Raw genomic sequence first — 20,299 nt, forward strand, 5'->3', positions numbered from 1 at the left:
TGGCCAGTGTGTAAACATTCACCTTCCCACAAACATAATCATCGCCGGCTGCCTTCCTACCTTCTTGCCTGCCTGGCTGTCTTTGTGTCACAGCCAGCGAGGCTCAATAACAACACCACATGGCACCAGAGCCCGTGCCCAGCACCAATTATTTCAACTGCCTCCCGAGATGACTTGCTTCAAATACCCCCCCACCCCTCCCCCTGCAAATTCTCTTTGCAAACCTCACAAACAGAGTTCTCCTTGCCAAAATGGATCATTATCAGCATTATAGGAGCGATGTGGAGTATTTTAAAAAAGGTGGGAAAAGAAGTCATTTTACCTGAATGTGTGTTTGTTATTCTCTCGTACAAGCCTGCCAGCCCTGATATGGTCCAAAGATTGCCGTAACACATCAGTGGCCATTTGAATTCCCACGCACTTGATTTGACTTGACTTTGACATGACTCTGAAATATAAAAGCTCTCACCTCCGTCATTTAAGTATGTGCAAGGAAGAACCTGAATATGATTGCCCCAAATGTAGCTGTGTTCTTTTTCAGCAATTTCACGTTTTAAGAGTCACACACTGGACTTGATTTTCATCCCTGCTTCCACACACACACACACACACACACACACACATACACACACAGAATGACTTGTTTGCCACTGATATAGTGTGTGGGTTTTTCCGCTTAATTTCCTTCTTACGCCATCATAATCCCAGCGTCCTCAAACCCTTAGAGGACCAATTCTTTGGTTGATGGTTTTTGTCTTGGAAAGGTTCATTCTTACAAACCAATCCCATCAAACCCTCCCCGTTGCAAACTGTTGAAACTGTGAATAAAATAAAATTGTGTTTAGTCGCTGAATTTATTTGAAGTGAATAAATTGGAGTATAAGGTATAATTAGAGTATATAAATGAGGATTGGATTCAGTCAGTGCTGGCCATAGTTCACGGTTTAACCAGAAAAAGAACTTGGTAATATTCAAAGCTCCCAGGTCCGTCTGTACAGCTGTCTGAAGGTTACTGTCCAATCTCTTGTTGAATAATGATGTTGATACATCGTTATTTAGTCCATTGATAGAAACCCAGAATTTGTCAAAACACTTCATTTCCCTGTTTATAATAAAAACATTATTAACCCCAGTTGCTCCTCTGGTTCCAGGATCTGTCGGGCTCCATCGACGACCTGCCCACCGGTACAGAGGGGGCCCTGAGCCCGGGTGTCAGCACCTCAGGGGTGTCCAGCAGCCAGGGTGAGCAGAGCAACCCCGCCCAGTCGCCTTTCTCTCCGCACACTTCGCCCCACCTGCCAGGCATACGCGGGCCGTCGCCATCCCCTGTGGGCTCCCCCGCCAGCGTCACCCCCTCTCGCACCGGCCCTCTGTCCCCTGCTGCTGTGCCAGGTAAAGACTTTCAGCACTTGACACACACACACACACACGCTGGTGTTTGAATTATCGACATTTTTGAAATGTTATTTTTGCTCCTGTTTAACAAATTCTGACAGATCTTTTCACAGCAAGTGCAATACAGACTTCATATTTCTTAACCACAATCCTTTGTGGTTTATAGTGTTATACCTTTTTTATGTTGGTGTTGCAGCTTTCGTTAACAATGTTCAGTCCCAAAAACCACCTGTCTTAGCATTGAGTTGGCCTCTGAAATCTCTTATCATGCCGTCTGAATACAAGATTACAAACATGGAGGAAGGGCAGTTTTATATTCATGCAGCAGGCATTCAGGAGGATGAGGCATTCTTGTTGAAAAAGAACCAAGGTAACTTTTTACTGCACGAAAATGTGTTCTACTGAAATGATTTGATCTAATGAGATGAAATAGAAATTAAACACAAAGGAAAAAACATGACCAAGAAGATAAAAAAAAAAGGGGGTTCTGAAAGGATACGCTACAGCATGATTTGAGTTTGCAGGATGACAAGACCAGAACTGAATGCAGAAATATTGGTTCACTTGCCAAAAGGTCCTACATGTAAACATTATACCTGCCAGAAATACTGAACCAGGAAAAATAATTTGGGTGCATTTTTCATATAGAGAGTTGACGTGAAACATCCAGTAAACAAACAGGAGACAGATTTAGGGTTTTAATTCAACACTCGCTCACAAATGCAGCGGATCACATTTGTAATTCATGAAGTGACTTGCCAGATGGGAACATTTTCTCCTAACATGATGCTAGTAAACCATCCAGACGCCAGAGAAACAGGAGTTTCCACCAGCATCATTGTGGAGAGCACTTTAACAGGCAGCCAAAAGAACGCCATCACAGTCTCCTGGTTTTGATGCGTTCGGTTGCCTTATTCCATGGTTAATGTGTCAAAAGTTTAAAGGCCGAAGATAACCAAGGCAGTCGGATTTCCAACGTTTTCAAGGTAATTTCAAATCCGTATCGAGTTCCTGAGCCCTTGTGTTATCGCTGTCCTGCAGGTAATCAGATGCCTCCCCGGCCCCCCAGCGTCCAGTCGGACAGCATCATGCACTCTTCCATGAACCAGTCAGCCATGGGCCAGGACAGGGGTGAGTGTTAAGACGAGTTCAAACCACTCATGAGGCGTCTTTGAAAGAGGCGCCTAACCTCTCCTCCGTGGAGCAAGAGCATGTGCCACATCCTGAGCTGCTTTTAGGTGTGATTGCTTACATTTGTATGCATTGCCTATTCCTGTAAACGCCCCCCAGGCTATATCTTTAAATAAGACTATTCTTGTAGTCTACTTGCGAGGTCAAATGCGGATGACAGCGGACAGACTCACTGTACTCCTGTGTGTGTGTGTGTGTGTGTGTGTGTATGTGTGTGTGTATGAGGAAGTGAAGAGCTCCGTTTTTCACACAGGACCGTAATGTGCTAAGTAGCGGTGTGTTCAAGCACATGCAGAGATTTTGTATCTAATGATGTTCCCTCCTGTTCCTCTGCAGTGTACGTAATGCGTAACCCTCAGATGCCTCCTTACGGGTCCCCTGGTCAGCCTGGCTCTGCCTTATCTCCACGCCAGTCTTCGGGAGGCCAGCTGCATAGTGGGATGGGACCTTATCCTCAGAACAACTCTATGGGAAACTACGGGCCTCAGGGGGGCCAGTACGGTCCACAAGGTGAGGCCTCAGGGCTGAAGTGTTGGTGCCTTACACTAGTTCCTACCTCTACACTAGTTGATAAAATACTAGAGGATTGCATTGGGTGGTACTCTTACTGCTCTGTCAGGGTCTTTTTTTTTATACCCTAAAAATATTATGAATGAGTTTACAGTTGTCATCCTGCGACCATCGCAGTGTGGTAGATGGCCAAAATTTACGAAAGGCTTTGATGTTTCTTCTCACTTCATATATTTATGAAATTATATCACTTCACTTTGAAGTCTCAGATGGTTTCTGTGGGCTTTGAAGAAGTTCTGCTATGAGTCAGAGCAGTGAATAGCGCGGGCCAGATAAAGCCCGTTTCATTAGGCTGCTTGTCAGAACAGGCAGCACAGAGGTAAATTTAGAGTCGGACTGCTGAAAGTCTTTATCTTGTCAGGGAGATGAGTCTCTGTTTTAGAGCGAAGCACAGTTTATAATGGTGGGATGGCATGAAACACTATCCGATGATAGATGGCTGAAATCTAAACTTCTCTCCATCTGTGACCCGTCCAGGTTACCCCAGGCAGCCTGGCTACACAGGGATGCCCAATGCCAACTACCCCAGCGGTCCCGGCATGGGCGGCTCCATGAACCCCATGCCTGGTCAGGGCAGCGGGGCTCCATATGGAAGCATCCCGCCTGGCAGATTAGGCCCGGGACAAATGGGCACTCGGCCCTACGGCCCAGGTATGGCCGCAAACATGGCTGGCATGCCTCCTCAGGTGGGGTCTGGGATGTGTCCCCCTCCAGGCATGAACAGGAAGGACGGCGGCCCCTCCATGCACCATGGACCCACGAACTCCATACACAACAGGTTGGTGCTTTCAGAAACGTAGACGCAGGAAGCAGCTGGCTGTTGTGGGTCAGTGTGCTGCTTTGTGCTAAGACTCTTGAATCTGAAGAGGGTTTTTTCCATCTCTTAGCTGTGTGTGCGTGTCTGTCTGTCCTTGCTTACATGCGCTGGTTGTGTGACCATCAAAAATGATTGGTTCTTCCCACGTGCAAGCCGGTCTATTGTGTGTTTTGGTGCCTGAGTGTGTTGCAGAGTACATGGCAGTAGACCAAACACTTATCTAGGAGAGAAAAGGAGAAAATGGAGAGAATGAGAGAGCAAGAGATGGTCTCTGACATCAGTGAATCACATCTTTCCCTAGCGAGCATGCCAGCTCAGCCTACAGAAGCATTCGTGGGCTTGGCAATTGCTAGAATCTTATGACGTAAATTGATGTTTCCTACTGAATAAGCTGAACCCAGTAGAGACAAGTAAAAAGCCTAGATTTGTTAGAGAATAGAACAAAAAGGCATGAAAAGGAAGATAGGCTCTTGAATGATTACTTCTTTGAGTTTCTTTCAGTTTTATCAGCTAGTTGTTCCTCAGTTTTCACAGGTGCTCCTTCTAAACAAACATTCTCTTCTCTAGGCCACCTGGCTACCCTAACATGTCCCAGGGCATGATGGGAGCGGGCTCTCCATACGGCCCCGGTATGAACAGCATGCATGGTATGATGAATCAGGGAGGGCCAGGGCCAGGGCCAGGGCCAGGGCCGTACCCCATGGGAGCAAATATGGCCAACAACACCCCTGGTGAGTAAAGACCACACTGAAGCCCTGATGTGGATGCAGTACCACTGTGGGCCTGGACGCTTTGTCCATGAAAGATAAACTGGGAATCTTTTCATGTGTATCTTCCAGGAATGGCTCCCACTTCGGAGTTTGCCATGGAAAAAATTAACCCTGCTCAGAAGATGAACAACAAAGTGGATGGGACTCCCAAGCCCGAATCCAAAAAGGTAAAAGTCCTGAATCCACACAATGAAACCCTCTTTGCTCAGTAGAGCTTTGTTTAGATTTTTTCCATCTCATGATTTCCTCCCATCATCTGTCCTGTAGAAGTCGAGCTCTTCCACCATCACCAATGAGAAGATCACTCGTCTGTACGAGCTTGGCCCAGAGCCAGAGAGGAAGATGTGGGTGGATCGATACCTGGCCTTCGCTGAGGAGAAGGCCATGGGCATGAACAACCTGCCCGCAGTGGGACGCAAGCCCCTCGACCTCTTCAGGCTCTACGTGTCCGTCAAAGAGATCGGCGGCCTCACCCAGGTATGCCCAGATTCCTCCTCAATGGGATGTGAACAAAACAGACAGCAGTGTAATTCTTGTAAGCAACTTTCTGAGCTGCCTCCTTCCTTCCTCTTTCGCCCACCAGGTGAACAAGAACAAGAAGTGGAGGGAGCTGGCCACCAACCTGAACGTGGGCACGTCAAGCAGCGCGGCCAGTTCGCTCAAGAAACAGTACATCCAGTGTTTGTACGCCTTCGAGTGCAAGATCGAGCGCGGCGAGGACCCGCCCCCGGACTTCTTCAACACGGATACCAAAAAGAACCAGCCGAAGATCCAGCCCCCCAGCCCAGGTGAGCGCCGGCATCCTCCACCTCATCACCATTTGTTTCCCCCGTTTCCTCCTGCATTGTATGAGTGAAAGCTTGTTTCATTTTTCCTTTTCTCCCTTGGGTGCAGTGTGGTTTCAGTGCAATTTATCACATCCTCCTTACTCTATTTGCCTCACATCATCTGCCCCATAAACTAGTGTATTTTATTGTATCATATTAATTGCATTGTTAAAAGCCGATCTCAGACCATCGTTTGTCATCTCCTGTATGAGGCTGCCATCCTCCATAAATCACTGCTATTTTGGCGTGTATTGGAGGAGCTGTAAATGACAGCGGTGTAGCTGTAAGTCACAGAAGTGCACCGCATCCTCTGGACAGTTCCACGGTCACATCTCTTGAGGGAATTCTCCTTGGCATTTGCACAGGACATGACGAAACACTTGTCCTTTCAGACTCCCAGTTTGTTTTTCCGTGCGAACAGCAATGTCACCAGCATTCCAAATCTTTCAATGAACTCTGAATGTTGGGTAAAAGTCAGCATGCAAACTGGCAGGCAGTCAGAGGTTACGGGGGGGTGCAGTGTGGGGGGAGGGAGGGCGGGGGGTCCTGGGAGGTTGTGTCGCCTGGAAGCAGTTTGTTTTGGAGGAACTCCGGTTTTAGCTGCCAGGAGCAACCACACCAGGAGCAACCACGTGTTGCTTCAGTCTGGCTGAGACCCAGGCTGTCAGACACGGGCCACTGAGTCAGCGCCGGGGTGTTGTTACAGGAGACATCAGGGTGCTTGTCAGCTGGCATCAGCCCTCTAGTTAGTACGAAGGAAGAGCTGGGAAGGGGGGGTGGGGCGCGGCAGCGTGGGGCGAGAGGTGATTTGGCGATAGTGATGCCCCGTCAGTGGCGTGTCCTCGCTGCCTGGTGCCTGGCCCAGGGCTACAGAAGCAAAGCAACACTCCCTGGAGATTAGTGCTGAGCCAGAAATGATGAATGGGGGGAAGAGGCTTGAATGTGTGTGTATGTGTGTGCGCGTAAAAGTCACGCGACTCTCTCTCTCTCTCTACCTCTCTCTCTGTTTCTACCATGCTATTTTTTTCCATCCTCATGAGATCCTCTCCTTCCCCCTCCCCTTTCCTCCCTTCATCTTTAGTAGAGGGAAATCCCTGCCCAGAGGGAGGAGGGGGAAGGGAGGGAGAGCTGGTTAATGTGTGTGTGTGTGTGTGTGTGTGTGTGTGGATGTGTGAGAGCTAGAGAGGCGAGAGGGTGATGTGAGAAAATGTGAATAAATGTGACCTGCCAGTGACCCCAGTGTTGTATGTGTGTGTGCCAGTTTAATGAATGGGAACCTGTGAGTCATCAGAAAGGCGTGCTAATAGTGAGAAGTCCTGAGCTGAAGTTAAGGATAAGTGCTGCTATGTCTGTCTCTCTTTCTCACACACACACACACACACACACACACACACACACACACACACACACACACACACACACACACACACACACACACACACACACACACACACACAACACAAACAAACTATCACTCACACATGCACACATGCACATCTTGCTGTCTCCTGTCTCTACAGGTCAGGCAGTAATCTGTCAGAGTCAGGGCTTAGATCATTGTTTCCCGGTGACTCCAAGAGCTGGCGGTGTTTGAGGAGGAGGGTGATGGGATGTCAGGTGGTGGTGGGGGGGCATGCTGTGATGAGCTGGAAGATTCAACATTTTCGCTGTCTGTACATTCAAAAGCCTCTGTGCAGCGCTCAGGAATTTCTTAATGGGATTTAGGACCGCCAAAAGCAGCATGTGTTCCTGAAAGCCCCCAGCAGTGTTCAACCTATCCACAAGACTATCTCATCTCACTATCACCTATCAACTCTCGCCTTTATTCCTGGAGTGAAAGAGCGAGGAGGAGGGGATGTGCTCTAAATGTTCTGGAATCCTCAAACCAGAGGACTTTTTGTCGTTTCCCAGTAGTCAGTATGCATGTCCTTGTCTTGCAGCTGGTTCTGGATCCTTGCAAGGGCCCCAGACTCCTCAGTCCACCAGTAGTTCAATGGCAGAGGGGGGAGACCTGAAGCCACCCACCCCAGCCTCCACCCCGCACACACAAATGCCTCCAATGCCTGGCGTCAGGTACGATCCAGAAGCCACAAGATCACATTTCTATGATGTTAACAATAGCAGGAGTCGTCACGATAAAATGAAACTGATCGCCGTGGCGAAATTAGATCAGCGTAGCAGGAAATAGAAACAGAATACAATAAATAGAAAAGTATGCTTTAAGTTATGTCACGTTGGGTCATGTTAAGATCACACAACCAACCAGTTTGTTAATAAGCGTGAAAGTGTAATAATGAATGAAGTATATGAAGAACAAAACAAATTGTTTATTCAGGGCTTGATACTCTAAAACACTATAACTATATATATGTATAATATAATATGTAACTGACTTTATAAGAAAGATGGTGAAGTAATATGAACTACTCATGTCTGATAAAAATATGGTAACACAATCTCTATGGTTTTTTTCTCATTTCTCCTAAAAACAAGAGACTAACAATTGCGTATGCAATATTCTATATAATGAAAATAACAGCTATGAGCCAAAAAAAAATTCAGTATTTCACTAACAAACCTCCTGCCCTCCTATAGGAGTAGTGTTAATCTGCAGGACCCTTTTGCTGATGGTGGAGACCCAGCGTTTTCCAGAAGGAACGCCATGACACCCAACTCACAGGGCTACCAGTCTGGGATGGGTGGCCCAGAGATGATGGGCCGAATGGCTCCCTACGAGTCCAACAAGGACCCCTTCGGTGGCATGAGGAAAGGTGAGCGACAGCCAGCCCGAGCAAATCAGGCGCTGTAGGATTTCTGTTAGGGCTGAAACTTAAAATAATCTGTACTTTTCCATTTTAAGCTGGAGAGCAGTTCATGCAGCCTGGTCCCAACAGTGGGATGGGAGAGCAGTATAACAGAGGCCCACCAGGCCCTATGGGCAACATGCAGATGGGCCAGAGGCAACAGTACCCCTACGGATATGACCGAAGGTAAGCATACTGCACTATTCTCCGAGTGGTCAGCGTTATTTTATAATTATATGTGTAAATATATATACATGTAAAACCTATTTAGAAGTGCTTTATTGCACCTCTACTGTTCCAGTGACCACTTAGGCCAAATCATCTGATCAGTGTTCCTTGTTGGGTTTACAGACAGGAGCCAGGCATGGGCCCTGATGGCAGTATGGGACCAGGAGCTCCTCAGCCCAACATGATGCCTTCTGGAGCCGACACAGGGATGTACTCGCCCAGCCGCCCTCCACCACAGCAACGGTCAGTACTGTTCAGAGCGAAGGTTGGCCTGTGTTATGAGAAAAGATGGTTGTTTTGAGGCGTTTTGCCAGTGTGGCTCCAGGACTGTGAGCGTTGGAGTTTCACTCTACAACTGTATGTGCATTTACCGTAAAGAGGATATCTAATGGTGTGAACTTTTGTTTTTGTTATCAGGCATGACTCCTATACCAATCAGTTCCCTGGCCAAGGAGCTCCCCCTGGTGGCTCATACCCAAATCAACAGCCAGGAATGTATCCACAGCAGCAACCGGTGAGAACATTTTGTTCAACATTTGCAGCGCTCTTAGTGCCACTAGATTCCTCTCCGTTCAACATTACAGATGTATTTTTACTACACATGCATTAAAGTTGAACTTCTCTATCTGTGCTGGCATCCTGTTAAACAGATGCCGGCGTGAATTCTTCTTAAAATACTCAACTTATAATGCTGAACATTGTTTCCTGACAGAACTACAAGCGTCCTGTGGATGGAGGGTATGGTCCTCCGGCCAAGCGCCACGAGGGAGAAATGTACAACGTCCCTTACAGTGGTCAGCAGCAGCCAGGACCCCAGTCCTCGGGGCCCCAGGGCCAGCAGGACATGTATAACCAGTATAATGCATACCCTGGAGGGGACCGCAGACCACCAGGCCCACAGAACCAGTTCCCCTTCCCTTTTGGCCGAGACAGAGGACCGGCTTCTGCAGGCCCCAACTCTCAGTCTCCAATGCCTCCCCAGATGATGGCAAGCCCAATGCCTTCAGGTCCTGATGGCCCCCAGGGCCCAATGTGGCAAGGCCGCAATGAGATGGGCTATCCCAACTATCCCAACCGACAGGGACCTCCCGCACCAGGCCAGGGCCCCAGCTACCACGGCATGAACCGCCCTGAGGAGATGATGCCGTCAGACCAGCGCATGAACCATGAGGGTCAGTGGCCCGGCCACGTCAACCAGCGGCAGCCGCCCTTTGGGCCAGGTGGGTCTGGGCCTCCCATGACCAGACCCCTGCCATCCACCTACCAGACTTCCCAGAACCACATTCCTCAGGTGTCGAGCCCAGCACCCATGCCCCGGCCCATGGAAAGCAGGACGTCACCCAGCAAGTCCCCCTACATGCATCCAGGCATTAAGGTGCAGAAAGCTGGACCCCCAGTACCCGCCTCCCACATTGGCCAGGCTCCTGTGCAGCAGCCCATGATCAGGCGAGATGTGGCCTTCCCTCCTGGCTGTGTGGAAGCCTCCCAACCCCACCTTAAGCCCCGCAGGCGGCTCACCATGAAAGACATTGGTACAGAACTTTTATTTCATGCTTCATTCAGTGTTTTCGATAAACGTGTATGCGTTGGACAAAATACATTGAATTACTAAAGTTATCCATCGTAATATGTTGTAGAAGATGGACTGATTTTAGAGAAGGGAAAAAATGTTACTGACTCCAAAACTGCTTATTGAGAACAGTGTGACAGACAGTCTAAAGGGCTGCGTGTGGCTATTTCTTTAAATAAATGGCCCCAGTACTAATTGCCACCAGATATCTGATGAATGACCACCTGCCTGCCTGACTTGGATTTGCTATTTGTTACCCCTGGCTGTGCCGTAGGAAAGCTTATTTTGAATCATTACACAGGGAGAGAGATTGATGCCAATCCTGATAGTACAGATCAGTGAACCTCTGCCTGACACTCTACCAGAAACTCACCGTGATGAAGTGTGCTCATATTAATTCTGTGTGTGTGTGTGTGTTTACAGGCACTCCTGAGGCTTGGAGAGTGATGATGTCACTAAAGTCAGGCTTACTAGCTGAAAGCACCTGGGCTTTGGACACCATTAACATTTTACTGTATGACGACAACAGCATTTCTACTTTTAACTTATGCCAGGTAAGTTCCACAAGCCCACATCTGTGCAATTTGCAGTAATGCAGTAAAATGGTTATCTTGCCACTTGGTGTATGAGTGTATGGATTGTTTTGGTGACTTTCTCCTTCGGTTTGTCAGCTGCCTGGATTCCTGGAGCTGGTTGTGGAGTACTTCAGACGCTGCCTCATCGAGATCTTTGGCATCTTAAAGGAGTATGAAGTAGGAGACCCCGGCCAGCGCACCCTCATAGACCCCAACGCTGCTGAGGACTCAGATGATGAAATTCCTATGCCTGAGAGCGAGGACGTGGACATGGAGGAAGAGGACGAAGAGGATGAGGAGGCAGAGGAAACAAAGGCCAATCCCGACACCTCCTCACTGGTCCAGGTGAAACAGGAGGAGGAGGGCTCACAGAAACACAAGTCCTCAGAGGACGAGGAAGAGGAGAAGGAAAGGGAGTCTTCTATCAAGGAACCCAATACCTCTACCTCAGGGTCCTCGCAGGACCCCGGCCTCCACTCGGAAAAGCCCAAGCAGGCTAGCAAGTTTGATAAACTCCCCATCAAGGTGGTGCGGAAGAAGAATCCCTTCCTGGTGAACCACTCGTCCAAACTTGGGCAACGGCAGAGCTTCGACAGTGGCCTGATACACTGGAGCATTGGTGGTGGTGACACTACCGAACACATCCAGACCCACTTTGAGAGCCGGATGAACCTTCTGAAGCAGCGGAAACGCACGCTAACAGCCACAGAGAGCCGCAAGAAGGTCCAGCTGACTGAGACTGTGACAGAAAACTCTGAGAAATCCAAGTCCAACGGGGACGACAAGCCCCGGCAGCAGCAACCCCAGTCTTCTGAACCTCAGAGGTCTCCAGCAGAGATGGCCCTCCCTCCTCTTCCCATTGGTGCACCGGTCACCGCCACCATCGATGATGTGCTCTCTGCCCGCCCAGGGTCGGTCACAGAGGAAGTGGTTCGTGGAGGCGCCGAAGAGCAGAAACAGAACGGAAAGTACCTGTTCAGCATTAACCCTGACCTCCAGAGCCGACGCAACATCAAGATCCTGGAGGACGAGCCTCACAGCAAGGACGAAACGCCGCTCAGCACTCTGTCAGATTGGCAGGACTCGCTAGCTCGACGCTGCATCTGCATTTCCAACATAGTGCGCAGCCTCTCCTTCATTCCCGGGAACGACCTGGAGATGTCGAAACACCCCGGCCTCCTGCTGCTGTTGGGCCGCCTGGTGCTGCTCCACCACAGGCACCCCGAACGCAAACAGGCACCAGTCACCTATGAGAAGGAGGAGGAGGAAGATGAAGGCGTGAGCTGCGAGAGAGATGAGTGGTGGTGGGACTGCCTCGAGGTGTTAAGGGAGAACTGCCTGGTCACTCTGGCGAACATCTCAGGCCAGCTGGACCTCTCAATCTACCCGGAGAGTATATGCCTGCCACTGCTGGACGGCCTGCTCCACTGGGCGGTCTGCCCCTCAGCAGAGGCCCTGGACCCCTTCCCCACACTGGGGCCCCACGGCTCACTTTCCCCCCAGAGACTGGTCCTCGAGACCCTCAGCAAGCTCAGCATCCAGGACAACAACGTCGACCTCATTCTGGCAACGCCGCCGTTCAGCCGCTTGGAGAAGCTGTACGGCTCGCTGGTGCGCCTGGTCGGTGAACGCAAGGTGGCCGTTTGTCGGGAAATGGCGGTCGTCCTTTTGGCTAACTTGGCTCAGGGTGACAGCCTAGCGGCGCGGGCCATCGCTGTGCAGAAAGGCAGCGTGGGCAACCTGCTGGGCTTCCTGGAGGACAGCCTAGCTGCCACACAGTACCAGCAGAGCCAGAGCTCCCTGCTACAAATGCAGGGCGCCCCTCAGTTCGAGCCCACCAGTGTGGACATGATGCGGCGGGCAGCCCGGGCCCTGCACGCCCTGGCTAAGGTGGAGGAAAACCACTCTGAGTTCACTTTGTACGAGTCGCGGCTACTGGACATCTCGGTGTCCCCCATTATGAACTCTCTGGTGTCCCAAGTGATCTGTGATGTACTGTTTCTGATTGGCCAGTCATGACAGCCGTGGGGAGGTTTCAGCTCTGCCTCTTTCCGTTCCCAGTCCCCCCCCTCTTTATTTTTGTATGTGTGTGTGTCTGTTGCGTGTGAGTGAAAAGAGCAAAACTGACTGTCCTTTTTTTTTTTTAATTTATGCAAAATCACCTCGGATTCCACTGTCTTTCTACCCCTGCTTCTCACTAAAGGAAGGAATATCATGAAGTAGCTGTGGATTTTAATCGTCTGAAATGGAAAGATACTGACGAAGAAGAGCAGATTGGGACCCAGGCATAGGACAGAGCGCGCTGCCCTGCGGAAAGGACTTGTTTTTTAATGAAAAGAAAAATCTCCAGAAAAAAGAAGAAACTGTAACCAAAGTTGCTGTCTCGTTTACAGTGAGTTTGGGGGATACATGTGCTCGCTTTCTCCCTCGGGGGGTCGGCAGGGGGAAGAGGGCACGGACTAAACAATATTATGGTTCATGTTTGGAGGCTACATAGACTCACGGACTGTGGTGTGGTATAATTGCTGTAACTTTGGATGCTATATACTCAGCCCCACAGGAACCACATTATTGGCTGTGAACAGACATCTGTCATGGGAGGCCTGTGCAGTAGATTGTAGGACTTTTTTCTGTACTGTACACCTTAAAAACTGTAAACATACTGTAATAATACTGTTTCACACTGAGATACGCTGGCTTGGCAGCAAACTGTAGTTTTTAAAAACAGTTTTAGTTAATGTCGAGAGAGAAAACGGCTTTCCCCCCAAAGTATGGTGAACCTACAACACCCCGACCTCTTCTCTTTGTCCCTTGATTGTATGACTTGACCCTTATATTAAAAAGTCACCTCTTTAGGACTGGTCCTCAACTCTAGATGCAGTCCAAGCTGCAGTGTATATATGATGTTGTACATTACACTTCTCTCTCTTTCTCAACTTCTGTTGCTCTTCACCATTTTTAATCTTTGACGATTACAAGTTTCCCCGCATCAAGTACGCCATGTGATTACTTGACGCCCACCCTCTCCGTTACTTAGGCGCCTCACTCTGCTCGTATCGCGCTCCGGGGGGTGTTTAGCTGCTGTCCAACGCCACCCCAACAAACACAACTTCAAGTTTCAGTTTGTCTCCGGTCTGGGTGTAGAGAGTATAACAAAAATCATGTCTGCGGTTCCATTTGAGCTCCTTCATAAATGACAAACTAGACCTTGATGAAGAAACCATTTTAATTTTGTTTATTTTGTTTTTTTTTGTTTTTTTTTTTTCCAGTGATGCGGATTCTGCATATTTGTATTTCAGATGATGTAGCTAAAAACTTGATGTAAATTCCTCTTTTTTCCTTTTTTTGGCTTAATGAATATCATTTATTCAGTATGAAATCTTTATACTATATGTTCCACGTGTTAAGAATAAATGTACATTAAATCTTCGTAAGACGTTTGCTGTGGATTTATTTATTATGTCTCATGGACGGTTGCGGCAGCAGTTAAAATAAAGTCCTGAATTTTTCATTTGGCTCGCATTTCAGCTGCACAGAGACAATTGGATACGTCTCAAGCAGCACACAGCATGTTCTGCTGATGCTTCTGATATTTACACATGAATGCGGAGACGCAACACGCGGCCAGCCCTCCGGTGTGCGCCGCTTATCAAATGCACAGCCATGTTTTTCCATCCGTGCATTGATTTGACCACGACGCCTCACCCCGATGCTGCATGGCTGTTTTTGTCCCCAGATCACACACGCTGATATTTACATTCATATTTCCATTAGTGGGGAACGTGAGCAGGCGATCTGTCCGCTGCATACAGGAGTTCTCGTCTACTAAGGGTGAGGAGCGCCGATTTCCCTCCACAATACAGTCTCTGAATTATATCATATTTCCACCAAAGCTGCATTCACTTTGAAGCATAATCAATGGAAGAGATATTAGGTTGTGAGACTTCTGCCTGATGAACCCTGCTGTTAACGCCCAAATACCAAAGCAGTCAGTAAAACAGTGTTAAATGTTAATTTGGGAGACACAAATTTATTAGGACAAAACATCCATTTTGATGTCATCCCAGCAGACGGAAGGATAAAGCTTTTAAATGTTCATTTCTCTCATGGTCCCCGATGGTGAGACAAAACAGCACCCATCGAAACAAAACACTGTCAGCATGAGCTAAATGTGGCACCAAGTAAATGTTCAAATGCTGGTGCCACCTCTTGATGTGGTTTCACTCAGTTAAGCTTCAGTTATTCAGGAAGTCTCACTGAGATCAAGATCTCCTTTGCAAAACAGACATGAAAACAACGTAATCCAAAGCAAAGAGCTCACTTCCTTTTCACAACATTGACTCTGACTTAGTTAAATGCATGACGGCACATGGATCTCCTGAAATGAACCTGAGTGCACTGATGGGAGCCTGCTCCTGAACTCTGATGACATTACAGTTGGAGCTGGACATTTAAAGGCCCTTTTTTCAAGTCCACGCTTTTATCTAGAGGGCCCACGAGAACAGGTTTGGTTCGATATTCATGGCTGCTGCATTTGCTTTCAGCCTCTTTCCCAAATGGCCCGTTTTAGACCAGAACCAAGCTGCTGTTTGGCTCTCGCCTCCCACATCCTCATGTGCGCGGGAGCCGGCGTTCGTGAGGACGAAACAATGGCGGACAGATGATGAACAGATTCCCCCTTGTGACATCATAAGGGGAGCCGCATCGAAATGGAGCATTTTCACACATATTCGATGACCGATGGAGAAAAAGAGAGAGTTTGGCGATCTCTAGGAGCACCAGGGACGCATTTATATTAAAAAAGTGACACACCTGTCACATAGAAAACAAGCAGAAATCCACTCATCCTAGTAGTGTAGAAGTAGTAGTCAGATTCGATGTAGAAGCCTTTAGAGGCTTTAAAAGTTTGTGCTGGTGCAGCTCCACAGGGAGGATGGAAGTTCAGCTGTGAGTCCTGTCAGTGGTGGCGTCCCCATCGTCTGCCCCATTGCGCTCTCTAGAGGACACGTGGTGGTAATGGCACTGAGGTGTGGGCCACAGTGCCACAGCAAACGGCCTCGGCCTTCACTACCATGAAAACTGCACTGGGGATAGATTATTCCAACACAGTCAGTCAAGCCAGTGAGTTATTTAATGATGCAGGAAACCAAACGCTCTGGATATCAGGGTAAATGGTTGTGAGAGTTGTCTCGGTGGCGAGGAAGGGGCAGCAAAGACAACGCTGTGGAGCCGTTTATGAATATTGTGAATCCACTTTGTCGGCCTGCTGTGACGGAGCATTCTGCCCATCTGCAGCTGCATCTGAGCCTGATTAGTGGCCACATCTGTCCAGCACTGCGGATCCATACTAAGTGGAGAGTCTAAGCTACAGGTGCCATTAAAACGAGCTCAGCTCCACTCTCGCTGACAAACAGGATTGCTTTATTCATAGCGGCGGCTGAAGCCTGCTGGGGCCTTGAGGCACCTGTCATGGATGTTTGGAGGAGCCATGACAAACAATCATGGCAACCAGTAGTAAACACTCGATGCCAAAGATTTTCCGCGTCTCTAAAGAGACTCTTGAGCCACTATAGTCGCATCAACAAAGAACCTAACAAATCTTTCAGTGCCCCCCCACACACACACACACACACACCCTCCCTCCCCTCTCGTGTAGATACTGACAGCATTGATTAGAGGATCAGATTCACTGGAACGCTGTCGATATCCATATGCTGAAATATTGATTTCAGCATAAGTCACAGTCGGTAATCGCTCAGATTTGTTGGAAAATGAGTCTTGCAGCACAGGACATTGTATTTAAAGCAGCAAAGTCCATCTGCACCATGTAGAATATACCATTAGATCAATGTTATGGTGTTTTTGGAGGTTTCTGTGTGCCAGCAGAGAATATTATAAGGCTACTTCATGTATTTCACCGTTATTAAAGTTTATTTTTCATTTACATACACTTAGTTTTTAATTTGTAGTCACTATACAGCATGTGTTTCATCTTGTGCGTCAGCTGGCTCCTCTTTCTACTCTGAAGGCATGGCGCCACCATCTGGTCACAGCAGCAAAGTGCGGCGTGTCACTGCATCAGAACAAACCAGCTGTACGACGCCTGTGACTTCCATGAACATCGAAACACAGGAAATATTAAAATCACAGCAGCAGCGGCCGAACTAACTCCCAGGCCACAGTATGGGTCAAGCTTCAAACACACTGGACACTACATTTCCCATGATGCAACGTGCAAGCATCTTTTGTTAGAACCTCATTGGCTGGTAAGTGCCCGTGTCTCTCAAATCTCAGCACCACAGTTTGGTGAGACACGGCTGTCCTTTTCTAAGTCCTCATGATTCTCCTCCTCGTCCTCCTTGAGGAAGAGACACAGGACCGAGCCCGAGCAGACATAACCCCGGTGACATCATCATGAAGTCATCAGGGTTATTTATTCAAATGTGACAGAGTGTGTGTATCTGTATGTGGAGCCCCAAAATGCAGTCAAAAATATGACTGAACATCAGTAAATAATATTTTTAGTTAAATCCAGCAGTGGACCAATCACTGCTCTGGATTCATCGACGTGTTCTTGCTGATGATCTAATCATTAATCACCTAAAGTCAGTGGATCAGACTTTGTATCTGACTTGAATCAGTGATGTTAATGGTGAGCAGCAGGATGTCAGGGTTCATGTGTCTGGAGACCTATTCCACTGCAGATATTTAATATAATAATCAATAGATATTTCTATTGATTATTCCATATCCACAAAACCAGTGGTGGAGGAAGGATTCTGATCGTGTACTTTGGTAAAAGTAGAAATCTCGTACTGTAAAAGTTCGCCAGTCCTGCAGTCACAATGTTGGGATCCTGAAGTGAAAGTATAAACCACTAGAATGTACTTAATGTATCAAAGTAAGATGATTGAATCATACTGTACACTCAGAATACACTGTATTATTAGATATTAATAACATGAAAATACTGTCTACCACTAGACATTTTCTTGGTGTAAAAGTGTAAAAAGAAAAAGGCTGATGATGAGAATGATGTCATTCATTATAACTGCGACAGATAACACTCGTTTGTTTCTGGCCTTTTGTTCAGTGTGTTTTCACCGAGGTGCAGTCGACACCATTCATCACGCCGTCATGAGGTGCTCTCATCAGCACTTCATTCATTCTGTACTCACTCAGTGTTTTATGTTTTCCCAGAGAAGACAACACCGAGTCCTCAATGTGCAGCACATCCTGTGTTTCCATGACGACGAAGGACGACGATCAGACGGACGGCCGAGAACGGGACAACGTGGAGAGCGCGCCGTGTTTCAGTCAACAAAGTAACTTCACATATAAGATATTCAGGAGTTGTTTCTATGCCCTGCGTCTCCTGGGGCTGCTGAGAGTCAACGTCCGTCCAGTAAACACCTGTCAGCACCAAACCTGCCTCCAGACCCCATCACAGGGATTATTTTATCCCCTTTATCACTTTATCACGCAGTGACCTCACACATACAGTATTTCTCCTTGTTTTATAACTTTAGTTTGGAGTTGAAATCAATAAAACGGACTATATGTAACATGATCCGGTGTCCTGTGAGATCCTTTACCCTCGATGAAGATCCTTAAATGCTTTAGAAGCTGTTTAATGCATGTGTGCTTGGATACCACTACTATATGCTACATTTGCATCAATAATGTGCCTGCAACCTTTCACAAGCCACTCTTTCCTCAGATAAAACACCCGCTTGGGTATTATTTTGCAGGAGCGCCTCAGTTGAACGGTTTGGACAAGTGTTTTGTTTCATATGGTGGTTAACCTCGGCAGAGTCGGCTCTTAGCATGTCCTTACCCAACCTGCTGATGGCATCTCAGCACTCCACAGTGGAGGCAGGTGTGTGAGCAAGAGGCCCACCAACATGACACAGTAGTAACTGAGCCAAGGACGCGTCAGTCAGGTGATGGTGCTCAGCGCTGTGGAAGGAGGAGCAAAGCTTTACTGAACGGTATAAAGCCCACAATGCTGATTTTATCGTCTTGGGAAGTGAAAGCACAGAGAAAAACACAAGCTGGGATTATTTAAAAGCTTTGTTCAGTGTGCTGAGGGAAAACCCACTGACCATCTCTGCATTTTGGGGCGTCGACTTCACCTTGAGGTCACAATTATCTGATACATTTGGAAGTTAAGTTCTTGCTATCAATCCAAACTGAGTCAGTCTCTTCAAATGAGAAAAGAAAAAATTAGACATTTTGACACAAAATCAAATCTATTCATTTAATTCACTCTTGTTTCACCCTCCCCCCACAGAAGTGGTTAGCAGAGAGTTAGGAGACCGGAATAAAAGCTAAAAACCATCAGATGAACATGTGAACTTCAACTTTTTGTCCTTTCCTGACCGTTGTTTTGCTAGTTTATACACCGTTAGCCTTTTTCACCTCCTGCATGTATTAAATGAAATAATGCACACTCCTGAGAGCAAGATGCCATGAGGTGAAAAGTAGAAGCACAGGGACACACACTGACTGATGAGGTTCCTGGCTTGCATGCATATTAGCCTGCAGGTGAATTTCACAATGCGACCGTGTCTTTATGAAAGTGTGACTGAATAAACTGAAGACACTCCAGCATTACATAAAGTAAAATGTTATGCAGCTACTGTATGCAGCTACTATTCAGTGCCAGGGACTGAGAGACTCTTCAGATTGGAGCACATGCAGGGATTGTAAATGTGACCAGATGTCCAACAAAGCCTTCAATTTCACTGGCAACCTGTGGAGCAACTTGTTTAAGAAAACCTAAACACTCAAGTGGCTGACTGGAATCAATAAAGTGCATTTTCATTTTAAATTCAGGCTCAACAAAAGATGCAGGGTGAATTTTCTGAAGTGTTTGCCTACTGTCATGACCTTCACTCCCTGCTTTAATACTCCCCCTTCCTAAAGCAGTCAGCCTGCACCACTGGCCTCAATATCACAACATGGGAATAATAGTCAACTCAATCCCATTTTAAACATGCCTATTTATTCTGGCCCTGCGTGAAGCCTTTAGGTGGCAACACTGCCATCTAGTGTTAGACTGAGAAATGTATTGATTAGTTACAATATCATGATAAATCACAATGCTGCCTGCAAACTGACACATTTGTGTTCTCAGCCTTAAAACCTCAATTCCTCACCACATTGTGGACGTGATAAACCAGAGTCACAAGTCCAGTTTGTCGTCAACTGATTCAGATACCAAACTTAAGTCTAGCTTGATGCAGGTCCTGGTGACATAAAGATGTCTGAATGCACATATTAGACCACTGCTCAGCCAGGGCTTTTAAAATTGGGTAGAAGACAAACCACTGAGGATCAAACCAATTGCTCACCATTGTATTTGAAGTTAAATGCTGAAGTATTTGATTTAAAGACTTAATATAAAACATTCAGCAAGCTGTAGTCTTGGTACAAGTCCTTTGTTTGCCCCAATTGGGTAACTTGGGCATTTGAATACCAGTGTCAGGTAGATGTTCACAGCCTAGTTTAGAGCACACCACCACCACCACCACCTGAGCCATTTTGCAA

General features: G+C 47.4%; 1 protein-coding gene across 3 annotated transcripts in view; it reads left to right on the forward strand.

Annotated features, from left to right (window-relative positions):
* Nucleotides 1-14,156, forward strand: part of arid1ab (AT-rich interactive domain 1Ab) — a 50,682-nt gene extending 36,526 nt beyond the window's left edge. For all 3 annotated transcript variants that reach the window (XM_070847084.1, XM_070847085.1, XM_070847086.1), the window contains 16 exons: nt 1,152-1,392; nt 2,437-2,526; nt 2,923-3,096; nt 3,634-3,934; nt 4,541-4,704; nt 4,813-4,910; nt 5,011-5,220; nt 5,327-5,531; nt 7,511-7,643; nt 8,166-8,341; nt 8,431-8,560; nt 8,726-8,845; nt 9,020-9,116; nt 9,315-10,134; nt 10,596-10,726; nt 10,844-14,156. In XM_070847084.1, coding sequence (XP_070703185.1) covers nt 1,152-1,392; nt 2,437-2,526; nt 2,923-3,096; nt 3,634-3,934; nt 4,541-4,704; nt 4,813-4,910; nt 5,011-5,220; nt 5,327-5,531; nt 7,511-7,643; nt 8,166-8,341; nt 8,431-8,560; nt 8,726-8,845; nt 9,020-9,116; nt 9,315-10,134; nt 10,596-10,726; nt 10,844-12,766 — 5,013 coding nt within the window. In that variant the 3' untranslated portion in view covers nt 12,767-14,156. The remainder of the gene's footprint in view (nt 1-1,151; nt 1,393-2,436; nt 2,527-2,922; nt 3,097-3,633; nt 3,935-4,540; nt 4,705-4,812; nt 4,911-5,010; nt 5,221-5,326; nt 5,532-7,510; nt 7,644-8,165; nt 8,342-8,430; nt 8,561-8,725; nt 8,846-9,019; nt 9,117-9,314; nt 10,135-10,595; nt 10,727-10,843) is intronic.
* The last annotated feature ends 6,143 nt before the right edge of the window (nt 14,157-20,299 follow it).

The sequence above is a fragment of the Pempheris klunzingeri genome, chromosome 16 (assembly GCF_042242105.1).
Source record: "Pempheris klunzingeri isolate RE-2024b chromosome 16, fPemKlu1.hap1, whole genome shotgun sequence".
NCBI lineage: Eukaryota > Metazoa > Chordata > Actinopteri > Acropomatiformes > Pempheridae > Pempheris > Pempheris klunzingeri.